The 12,191-nt window shown below is 41.8% G+C and overlaps 1 protein-coding gene across 8 annotated transcripts in view; it reads left to right on the top strand.

Moving 5' to 3' along the window:
- Positions 1 to 3,018: 3,018 nt before the first annotated feature.
- epha7 (eph receptor A7) overlaps positions 3,019 to 12,191 on the top strand; it is a 106,113-nt gene continuing 96,940 nt past the window's right edge. For all 8 annotated transcript variants that reach the window (XM_037750453.1, XM_037750450.1, XM_037750452.1 and 5 more), the window contains exons 1-3: positions 3,019 to 3,241; positions 4,753 to 4,817; positions 5,338 to 6,007. In XM_037750453.1, the coding sequence (XP_037606381.1) occupies positions 3,145 to 3,241; positions 4,753 to 4,817; positions 5,338 to 6,007 (832 nt within the window). In that variant the 5' untranslated portion in view covers positions 3,019 to 3,144. The remainder of the gene's footprint in view (positions 3,242 to 4,752; positions 4,818 to 5,337; positions 6,008 to 12,191) is intronic.

The following is a 12,191-nucleotide window of genomic DNA, read 5'->3' as shown; positions in this document are numbered from 1 at the left end:
TCAGAACAAGCATTCAGCACATTTTGAACGCGCACTGCCCTAATTGATAGAAACGATGATCAAAAACTATGAAAACAAGTCCCAAGTTGTAATAAACTGGAATGATCCTTTAAGCATGTGCAGCCACTAAGATGTCTGTTGGGCTTCAACTTGTCCTTTGATTGAAAAACCTAAAAACCAGTGGAGAATGTACCGTATGTAATCCTGTCTCACACACTGACAGATCTCGGTGTAGTGATGGTGTGTCACACAGACAGTTTATGATAAAGGTAACATTAATCCAGATTAATTCCAACAATCATTAGTTATACATTTCATGCAGGACTCGGCTGCGTATCAAGGGCAAAAAGGATTAGCTGCAATTTGCATAATAAACAGGCCAAACAAACAAACAAAAAAACAGAAAAGCAGAGGTAAATAAACCTTGAAGTGAGTCCTTGTCTGCTTCTGTCCATTTTTATGTACACAGTTTATTAATCAATATTTGTGGCCATAATTACAGCTGTTTTGCTTGTTGGGAGGTAATGGAGATTAATTAGTGACCTGCAACAAATGCTGTATGTATAAAAGGATAATGAGCTCCGCTTTATGCTTTAATTTTTAAGTGGTATTTCAAGTCATCCACGAAAGATGAAAATTAACTTTAGTCTTTTTAATTGTGTTTTTTTTTTTTTTTTATCTTTGTTTGTTATTGAAGACCCCCGGCGGTTCCATCTTCACGCTGAAAGTCTCTCAAGCAGCAGAGCAATAATGAATCAGGTGCTGTCGTCTCAGTGGGACTCTCCCTTACTTAAGGTGACCTTCCACAGATTAAAAACACCATTTAATGTCTCACCATCAAATACTATATAAGGCGCAATCATTAAAGACGCTGTCAAAAATTAGAATCCAGGAGCTGAATGGAAAAAAAGCTTTAATAATGTCTGAAACTCTTTAACTACTTAATTATAACTATATATTTATGCTTTATTTTCTTAAAGCAGTAGGTAGAAATGGAGCAAATATGAAAGTTATTTTTATGAAACTGTCACTATATACTGACAGTAGTGCATGAGACAGGTAATCTGAAAAAAAATTATGTTCCTCTGTGTCCTCCGGTGCTCCTAATGGCATCTGCAAGATTTCACAGACCGGAGGAAAACAAGCAGTAAGAGCTGATCTGGAGTCTGCCGTCTCTGAGCAGCTGTCAATCATTCGCAAACTCTGATCAAACGGTCAAACTAGGCAGCAAATATGTATCAATATTCTGTTACTGTAATGCCTATTGGAATGTGTATTTGTTGATTTGGAGTGGTGTCAAATACTGGGTTTAGTTGTTGTGTCTTAACTATTATATGATTTCTAAAGGAATATATATAATTGTAATACATTATGTATAATCTTTAAAATAGTTCGAGTGGATCCGAATCCCACAAATAATTTTTCACTTGTTGAAATGTAAATACACGTATCATGCAATCATAGGGACACATTTTGACATAATTCTAGAAATATATCCAGGGTGTATGTAGTGGTTGCATTTGCAGATTTGCATATCACGGAACACTGGACTATTGGTCTTGGTTGAGGTCTGCGCTCTCCGAGTGCCCCTTCTAATTTGCCTCTAGACAGGTTGGCAATCTGCCTCCTCCTTCTGACCACCAATATGCGGCCTCTCTACATACCGCTAGTTATCTGACAGCATGAAAGGAAGTCTAAAATCTGTATTGAAAATAATGCAAACCTCAAATTCACCATTCACGAACCAGGACGCAGTGAGCTTTGAAAGACTGTCGTATATCAGGAAAATAAGAAAATAGATAACAACGATTAGAGGTGACAACGAAAGCCCGGGACACACAGGGACTGTCGGGAGCACGTGGCGACTGCCTCGCTGAACGGCTGCGCGAAACGTGTGGTAATTTGTAAATGAATAGGCTTAAGACGATTGCATGTGTGTAGGCTACCTATGCCATCCGGTTGTTGTTTCTTTCTTTATTGGCATAATGTATCCTCTGATATGAATTTATCAGCTATCTGTCAACTTATATCCTATCAGAATCAGAATCAGAATCTTGTTTATTGCCAGGTATGTCAGGTATACACTAGGAATTTGCTTTGGTTTGTTGGTGCAAATAAGCAGTAAAAATAACAATAGAATAGTTCAAAATGTTAGAATAAAATAAGAATAAAAATAATAACATTTTACCAATATACATATATAAGCTATAAACAAAAAATATCAGTTTAAATATCAGCTTAACTTAGCACGTTTACATCCTACCGCACCTTATATTCAGATACATTATTTCTTTTAATTTATCAACTGCACTAGTGATACATGTGTGCAATATGTGCTCTTATTACTGTGCAAGAACTCACTGCCTTGATTGTACCTTGTACTGCCTTGAACGTGTTGTAATTGTATTGTTTATATTGTATCATAGGTCAACATTTCTCTCTCTCTCTCTCTCTCTCTCTCTCTCTCTATATATATATATATATATACTTATTTTATATATATATTTTCTTATTTTATTAAGTAGTTTCGGAAAAAAAATAGATTACAAAAAAGAAAAAAAAAAGAAATGCTATTAATCTCTGACATGAAATGTAATGTAAAAATGTTGAAAGGTTAAAATGTAAAATGTGTGTATGAATATGGTTCTGGTGATAAAACAGACTCTCTGAGTTTAACTCTTTAAAGACCGGGGAGCTCACTGTTTGTCAGAGGAACTACCCCAAACACCCACCCAGAAGGCTTCTGTGGTGTGTGTGTGTGTGTGTGTCCATCTCCTGCCCTTTTTTCCTGAAGAAAACCAAAAACATCTAAACCAACTTGTGCCATTCTCTCCACCTCGCATCCCCCCCCCTCCCCAAAAAAACGAAAAACATCTCCCTCCCTGCGCTCCTATTGGCCCTCCATCATCCATGACGCTCCCATCCTCCACACTGCCATTGGAGTATCCCTCCGCCCGTCTCTCTGACTGACACCTCCGGAGCCCCAGTCTCCTCCCAGCGGCAGCAGACGCCGCTATTAGAGTGGTGGACCAGGCGGCTTGTTGTACATAGAGAGCCGGTTTAGTGTCGTCAATGGGAAGCACGCGAGACGGTGGCACAGAGAGTTACGGTCTATAGATTGAACTCCTACTAGGCTGTTACACCATGCTCTCCACGTATACTAACCCGTGTCTGTGGATTACATTTTGCCTTCATTTATGCTGTCATGTAGACAGCGGAGGAGCACAGAATGCGAAGGAAGGTAAGTTCTTAAAGTTTGGACTCTTCTCTTTTCATCCCATCATCATCTCTCCGGAATATACCCAAAAATCCAGCAGACAGTCTTCCTCGCTTTTGTTCCATATTCCTCTTTAAATCCCACGTTTTTAATGACTCTAAAAGCTGTTGTGTTTTATATAGAGCCACCCGGTCCGGTGCGGTCAGATGAGGCCGGTGTGCGGGAGGATGACAGCGGCTGTTTTGCGAGCGACCTCTCGGTGTTTTTACGCACGGCGATTAAACGCAGTAGGACGCGGATTAGCGGTTGTTTTTTTATTTATTTATTTACTCCAGAGCCTAGTTATGCGTTATCGGCGTATAACTAGCCACTGCTCCTTATAGATTAACAATTAATCACGACGAAACTAGGTAATATCAGCGGATCGATCGCCTCTCCACCAGTGTGAGTGAGTGAGCTGTCTATCTGGACGCAGTTTCGGAGGATTATTTCCTCCACAAAGTGGCCTCAGTCTGTTTCTTACAGGAGGGAAAACACGGCAGATTGAGCCGTAATCTAAGCCTCAAAAGGCTCAGATTGAATCAGAGTCAAAGGCTGTAAAAAAAATAAAAAAATAAGAAGGGATTTAAATATCCACCAAATGGATGAAAATTGCCACTTTTAATTGATCGGATTCTGGTTGAATTAATTATTATGTCATGCGTAAAAGCAGAAAATCACAGTCCAGGTATTGATTTTATCACCAACCAAAAAACTACAGTGTGATAATAACCGCGCGCGGTGTGGATGTAAATAGCTGATATGAATTGTAAATCCTCTGCGTTTATATGCGGGGGTTTCGCAGACAGTCTGTATATAAGATGAGCATTTTTTTATTTATTTTTTTACGGCGATGCGTCCTGGCTGCTGATGGAGCTGCCTGCTCATATTAAATACAATTAAAATCATTTTTTTTCCCCCAGAAAAAAACTGCCGCGGTGCCGCTTTGCGCTCTCGCACGCTTCCGCAACATAAACCACCAAATCTCCTTTACAGATTAAAACTGCAAAACAAGCCGCGTGTCAGCTGGTTCCACTGTAGTTTTAGTAGTAGCCGAACACATTCTTTTAGTCTATAAGCGCATGTACTTTATTATCTGCTTTGACCTCAACGCAACAACTTCCAGTGAGTTATAATAAACGGATGCGTAAAAATGAACCCAAGATTAATGGAATAACTGCGCGTAAATCTCCTGCGTAATGATTCCCAACAACGCGCGCCTCTGTATTTAGTCTCTTTATTTCTTCTTCTTGCACGCTGTCATTGTCTCAGAAAGTTCCCCTCCGCAGACACGAGGACCTGTCTGCTGCTGCTGCTGCTGCTGCAGCGCATATATATATATATATATATATATATCCTTATTGAATGTTTTAAGCTTTAGCCGCTAGAAATTAGGTCACGCTATAGATATGGATGTGTGGCCCCATCAGTTAATACCCAGAACCCGTTGTCCCGATGAGATTTAACCACCTGCCCTCTCGGTTTCCTGTCACTAGTGATTCTGCTGGACTCCAAGGCACAGCAGACAGAACTGGAGTGGATCTCCTATCCTCCCAATGGGGTAAGTCTGCAGAATGTCTGCACCACAAGGATGTACACACCATATCTACGCTTTCTCTGATGTCCCACATCTAGTAATATTTAGAAGAAACACACAGGAGGATCAGTAGATATTTTCCTGCCCACTATAATGTCAGAATGAAAGGTAAAGAATGCTACTAAACTCTTTGACATTCAGAGCACAAAGGCCTTAAGCAGCCCCACTTCCAACCTGCTAGTCTGATTAAACGCAGGCTGTGAGAAACGTTTTAAATAAATAATGTGAGCAGAAGCAGATAAACTGAGCACAATCATTCTCTAAAGATGTGTTTGTGCGATAAAAATGCTGATCTCCCTTCATTCGCCGCAGTTTATTGCATACAGTAGAGTCTGAAACGACTGTATTTCTTATACCTTTCGTCATATCCATTACAGAGCAGCTGCCTCCAAGTTTGATTGCCAATCGTCTCAGTTTGATGGCGCTCACATCTACATGGTGATGTCCTCTAATTCGTGCACTAATGTGCGTCTTCTTGTTTCAGTGGGAAGAGATCAGCGGCTTGGATGAGAACTACACGCCCATTCGCACATACCAGGTTTGCCAAGTCATGGAGCCCAATCAGAATAATTGGCTTCGGACTAACTGGATAGAGAAGGGCAATGCCCAGAGGATTTTTGTGGAACTGAAGTTCACCTTGAGGGATTGTAACAGCCTACCCGGCGTGGTGGGCACATGCAAGGAGACGTTCAACTTGTACTACCAGGAGACGGATTCGGAAATGGGACGCAACTTGCGGGAGAACCAGTACGTGAAAATTGACACGATCGCGGCGGACGAGAGCTTCACCCAGGGCGACCTGGGCGAGAGGAAGATGAAGCTGAACACGGAAGTGCGCATAATCGGCCCCCTGTCGCGGCGGGGCTTCTACCTGGCGTTCCAGGACGTGGGGGCGTGCATCGCGCTGGTGTCCGTCAAAGTTTACTACAAGAAGTGTTGGTCTATCATCGAGAACCTGGCCACGTTCCCGGACACCGTGACGGGATCGGAGTTCTCCTCGCTGGTGGAGGTCGAGGGAGCGTGCGTGAGCGACGCCGAGGAGGAGGCCGACAACGCTCCCAAGATGCACTGCAGCGCCGAGGGGGAATGGCTCGTGCCCATTGGAAAATGTATATGCAAAGCTGGATTTCATCAGAAAGGCGATGCATGTGAACGTGAGTACATGAAACACATTTTTAGTAGCAATTTCACTTTGTTGTTTCTTCTTGAATTAACTTTTAGAAATCAGTCAAAGGCATCCTAGATGTCACACAACCACAACAAAAAAAAAAACTGTTATTTGATTATTAATAAAGACAATTTAGACATCACTGGCAGAATAGTCGTGTTGGCAAACGGGATGAAAGCAAGCTGATTTGACATCAGCAAAGATGGATAAAATATTGAGGCCAAACAGTGTAATAATTGAAATCCGCGTTAATTGATTACGAGGCTCTTCGTAGCCGTGATTCTGTTGACACTGGGATTAAACAATAACGTGAGTTCAGCTCCCAATACTTCTGTCTTTCTTACTGGCAACGAGCCAAGACAATCACTAGCCGGGAACACAGGTCTAGAGGAAGTCCAGCCAGTTTTTCAGTATCGCTCTACCACGGCCAAATGACTCCGACAGAGAGGGGAAAACAAATAGCCGTCGTACTGTGGCATTTAGGCCTCAGGATATTTATGACGGAGCCCCTAACAGGAAGGGCAAATCCAGCAAACGGCTGTGGCTCATCTCTGCACGGTGTTGTGGTGCCGGATCGTGCCGCTACAATTAACAATAACTGTCACTCTGAATGCTCCGAGGATTATTTTCAGCGGGCACCTGACTTGAAAGATAAAAATCAGCGTGGATTAAAAAGGGGGTGAGTTAGGTCACACAACTTAAGTGGCTGGCCTTGCCTTTTTTTTTTTTTTTTTTCGGGCAACCTCAATCTAAGCAGCTTATGAGGAGAGCAGCAGCCAGTAATAATTGAATGGAATGTGTCTAAGAACAAATTAGTGTCCCTGGCAAAGACAAGCTTTCATGCCACGCTGTCATCCATTAGGGACCCCACTGAGGGAGGTGTGTTAATGAAATGTATTAGGCCATGTAATTTAGAGCAACACAGCCCGGCCTCGAGTTGTCTCTAATGTTAGCAGGCTATCGCCGATTCAAGCCCACGGAGCTCCTGCTTTTTATTGTTCTTGTCGTTTTAATATGCATAGATGGAAGATCCAGTTGTGCCCTTTGGTGGAAAGAAAGCCCACAATTCATTTCCACAGGGAGAGCGATGTGCAGCGCGGCATCCAATAGCTCTGGCTTGTCAAAGTAATTTTATACCTTTCCTCATCATGGTGCAAAAGCCCCTCAGAACAGAGGACTGTTGCATCTGTATTAATGAATCTTCTCACATGTCGACTAAAACAAAAACACCCAGATATAGACGGCAGTACGACGAACACACCCTCAGGTTGTTTTTAAAGTCTGCGTGTGGATCAGATTCCAGCCTTGACACTGCACCTTTATGAGCTTTATCTCCACCGAGGCATGAGAAGCCTTTTGTATTAAGGGGTAGTTAATCTAAATAAAATGAGAATCACGGTGCACCATCAGCACTCCTTCCAGCGGCTCCACTGACATTAAATTGTCCATTCAGTAGTTTTCCCCGAGCACAATCTAAAAGCTATTCAAAGTATTTCTATCAGCTGAACAGCAGAGCAATAAGTCCAAGTGGCTGTGACCGTTAAAAAATGTGGAATCCTGGCATTTGTACTTCGGACCAGCTTGTCTTTTGGTTGTGTAAAAAGCACATCTTTATAATGGCGCCTTCCGGGTGATGCCGCACCTTTAGTGTAAAGAGTTCAGTACAAACAGAGTGGTCAGAACATGTGTGGAGGCTAAAGTGTTTATACCTTGTTTTGAATGAAAAGGGAGGACGGGGAGGAAAAGCTCGCCGTCAGAGAGAGAGGGGAGATAACAGGGATAACCGTGCACACTTTTGAACAGTCTCTCCTCAAAAGCATTCTGGGTGTTTCACTGGTTTGTGCACATAAAACGTGAAATAATTGTATGAGAAATATAAAAAGAGAGCTTGAGACACAAGTTCAAACCCTTCCTACTTCCACACTTCCACCAACCGCTGCATGAAATGGATCTAATCTAGTCAGTTTCGTAAAGTAACAAAAGTTGTATCAAACCCCCCCTGATTCTATCATTGGAGAGTGGGGGTGGGGGGTTATAGATGCTGTTGGACTATGCGGCAGGAAATTTGGAGCAATCTGAGGTCTTTAGGGATCAGTGTGCTGTTGCCAGGATGTTTTTGGCCTTGGACTAGCCACCGACGAAAAAAAGCACATTTTCATTGAACTGTTTTCTGTAGATTTGATCTCCCTACATTCTCTAAAGGAATTAAATTGTCAGACTCTCGGATCTCAAACATTGTAAATGTGTTGTGTGGGGCACAGAGGGTTTCAGATGCAGTTGATAGCTCTGTCACAATAATTACTATATCGACTTATTGTACAATATATATAGACACGACCTTAATCATTTTTACTTTATCGTCCACAGCTCCGGTGTGGAACATTTTGGGTTTAAGCTGAATGAGAGAGGAGGGTTGTTGTTGTCACTCATATATAACTTAATATGTTGTTACTAAAGCTGTCAATCGAGTTAAATATTTAATCGTGACTAATCACATGATTGTCCATAGTTAACAGCGATGAATCGCAAATTAATCACACATTTTTTATCTGTTCAAAATGTACCTTAAAGGGAGATGTGTCAAGTATTTAATACTCTTATCAACATGGGAGTGGGCAAATATGCTGCTTTATGCAAATGTGTGTATATATTTATTATTGGAAATAAATAAACAACACAAAACAATGACAACTATTGGTCCAGAAACCCTCACAGGTACTGCATTTAGCATAAAGAAATATGATCAAATCATAACATGGCAAACTGCAGCCCAACAGGCAACAACAGCTGTCAGAGTGTCAGTGTGCTGACTTGACTATGACTTGCCCCAAACTGCATGTGATTATCATAAAGTGGGCATGTCTGTAAAGGGGAGACTCGTGGGTACCCAAAGAACCCATTTTCATTCACATATCAGGAGGTCAGAGGTCAAGGGACCCCTTTGAAGATGGGCATGCCAGTTTTTCCTCACCAAAATTTAGCGTAAGTTTGGAGCGTTATTTAAACCTCCTTCCCGATAAGCTAGTATGACATGGTTGGTAGAATCTTCACTCTAGCTTTAAAACTGAACCTGCTACCACTTAAAAATCAATGAAACTGATGGAATAACTCTCCATAACCCTGTGCCAAATGTTTAATATGTTTTTAATTATATTTTTTATTAACAGTCCATTTTATTCATTGTTTTGGTTGTGTGGTTTTATTTTATTTATGTTTATTTATTTAGGATATTTTTTTCTTACATTCCAATTCCAACGTCTGAATATTCTTAAAAGTCCATTGCTCTTTGAAAGGGTGTACTTGCATCATTATGTGATTATATTATCATCGTATCAGTGGCATGACATGGTGTTAAAATGACATAAAACATTGTTTATTGCACTTATTTCTGGGACAATATATTGTCCAACAGAAGTTAGTCACGGTGACAGGCCTATAGCCGTTGAAGGACATGACTGGCGCTTTGATGCCTTGAGACAGTGCAGTGTGTTATGATTACAACATGGCCGCCGTGTAAAATATTCCGCCGGAGGGCGGGTGCAGGTGGAGCGAAGTTGAGCCTGTCAGTCATGTCATTCGAGGAAGCCCCCTTCTGTGGATGCAAAACGTGTTGTGATCCACTCATTCATCACCGTCAGCGAAGAGGGACCCCTTGTCTTTCACCCCTACGACACCCACCCCCGTCTCTCTTTAACTCTTTGTGTGGCGAATCTCTGGCAGTAAATGTCACTCTTCTTCTCCGCCTGCTGCGTTCACTGGTCTCAGTGTAATGGGTGTTGAAAAAGGCCAGTTGAAGTGTCCCCGCAGCCTGCCCGGGCCTTCATTTTGCGAAGAAGTGCGTGTTGTGAAAATAGCACCCATTCATCCGCTGGTCTTGTTCAGCGCTGGCTACTGGTGGCAGTGGAGCCACAGAGTCGTTTGGACAGAGAGAGGGCCCTTGTGGGGGGACACTGGCGTCTTTGTTTCGCTCAATCCCGGGAATGTATGTTGTCCGATTTTGACACATCACATCATTGTGGCACTAAGTAACCAGTGGCTGAGAAATGATTAACTGTTGACCCCCGCCCAGACATCGGGAGAGGCCTCTATCTGGTGGACAAAACAGATAAAACAGGCTCTCTATCTTTCTGCTATCGGTGCATGCTAACAAGAGAATTAATGAGAGGATACAGCATCCTGTAGACGCTGGCACCATCCATCTCAACTGTCAGGGAGTTGGACAGAAGTTAGTTGGAGACTGATTGATGATTGAGCCCCTGAGGGAGGGAGGGCTGAGCAGTCGGGGTTCTGACCACGACAGCTAACGTGTATGGAAGCCACCAGGCGGCGAGGCCCAGCTCCAGGCAAAGAAAAAAAAAAGCCGCATTTAGCATTTCAAATGAAGCCAGGAAGCCAAGAGACAGGAGGTCCTCATACATCTTGATGCTCCCCTGATTGATAAGGTGTGAATTTAATACACCAAATGGCTGTCTTTTACAACTGCTCCAGAGCTTAATTATGCAAATGACAGGTGTGCGCCGAATCCACAAGAGACCCAAATGGACCTAAATCACTCAAGATTGAAATAAATTGGTGATGGATGGGAGCTCATCCTGTCACTGCCTGTGTCTGCTTCCTGTGAATAGTAGCATTCTGCCACAGCCCAGGGCTTTTCATCCGTGTTGTTTTGGCCTGGCGGGTAGCAGTCAGACACACAGATGTGCTGTTCTCCGCTCAGGGTGTTACCACCAATACGGTCGGCATGCAGCGTCCTAAGACCGATCACTTAGGGGGGGGGACTTTGAGGTTTGGAGAATTGTTCAGATGAATCATTTCAGTCATGTGTTTGTAAAATGCTGACATTCTCTGGTGGATTTGCTGCTTTTCTTTGTTTTATACCATCATAAATGGAACATGTTTGCTTGTTTTGGACTGTTGGTCAGACGTAACAAGACATCTGAAGCTTTGGTTCTGGTGATGGGTATTTTGTTTTATCATTTTCTGACATTTCACAGACTAAACAATTTGACAAATAACAACCTTTTTTTTATTTTAATTGTTGATTAATATTTAAACTATTGTCTTAATTTTTTGGTTCAGCAAATAGTAAAAAATGCCATAACCCTCGGCAACGTCTTTGAATGCATTGTTTTGTCCAACCAAGAAAAACAGAAAATATTCCCATTTGTAAAGTTGGTTTGGGATTTTTGCCATTTTTTTGCTTAGAAAATATTATTTAAATAATTGTTTTCGGCCCTTAATACGTTTAAATCAGAGTTTTAGTTGGATGTCAAGGATTATTAGTGTTCCAACTAATAGTCATTTCCTTTATGGATTACATACCTCTGATTTTGACGATAAGCGTTGTATAGTATTAGTGTTGTATAATATTGTGTAACTAAGTAGGGATGCACCAATCCAAGTTTTTCAGTCCCGATAGCGATACCTGGGCTTTTGGTATCGGCCGATACCGAGTACCGATCTGATACCAGTGTTTAATTAATAAACTGTATACCTCACTGTGTGGAAGTGACATCCCTATGCTTGTGGTGCATCTCTATAACTAATCCAGTGCCTCTTAAATCATTTTATATATACAGTTATGATTACAGACTCTCTCTTCACCTCCCTACACTTGTATTTTCAGTATAATTAATTTGCCAAAAAAGGAGAAAAAACGCACAATAAAGAAAGTGAAAGATGAATTTGACTGACACATTTTCTACAGATATCGCGATAAGGTCATTATCATGGGTTCTTTTGACCAAGATAATCGTGTAGTGAAAATCTGACATGGTGACAGCCCTATCTATTACCCATTTCAAGAGTTTCTGTATTCACTTTCTTGCTGCACCCACTGCTGTCCTAATAGTTGTTTTTACCCTAGTACTGATTTCCTACACGGCCCCAGAAATAGGTTCTTCTGTGCTCTATATGCTGTACGTAGTGGACAAAACAAAGAGAAAGTGATTTCATAGCAAGTTTCTGCAGCAGAGAGAACAATGGTTGTTCAAATTACAAAAAAAAAAGGGGCAATGAAAAGGGTGTTAGATTTTAGCTGAAGTTGCTCTACTGAGAACAGAACGTAGACTTGTCTTCATCACCAGAAGATATTACTGTAGCCCTGTGCTCTTCTGGTGCTCTGATCTAATTCCTTCTCATTAGTACAAACTAAACCACAGTTACTTCCT

This window comes from Sebastes umbrosus, chromosome 18 (genome assembly GCF_015220745.1).
Source record: "Sebastes umbrosus isolate fSebUmb1 chromosome 18, fSebUmb1.pri, whole genome shotgun sequence".
Taxonomy (NCBI): domain Eukaryota; kingdom Metazoa; phylum Chordata; class Actinopteri; order Perciformes; family Sebastidae; genus Sebastes; species Sebastes umbrosus.
Note: the sequence above shows the minus strand (reverse complement) of the source record. Positions and strands in the feature narration are given on the sequence as shown.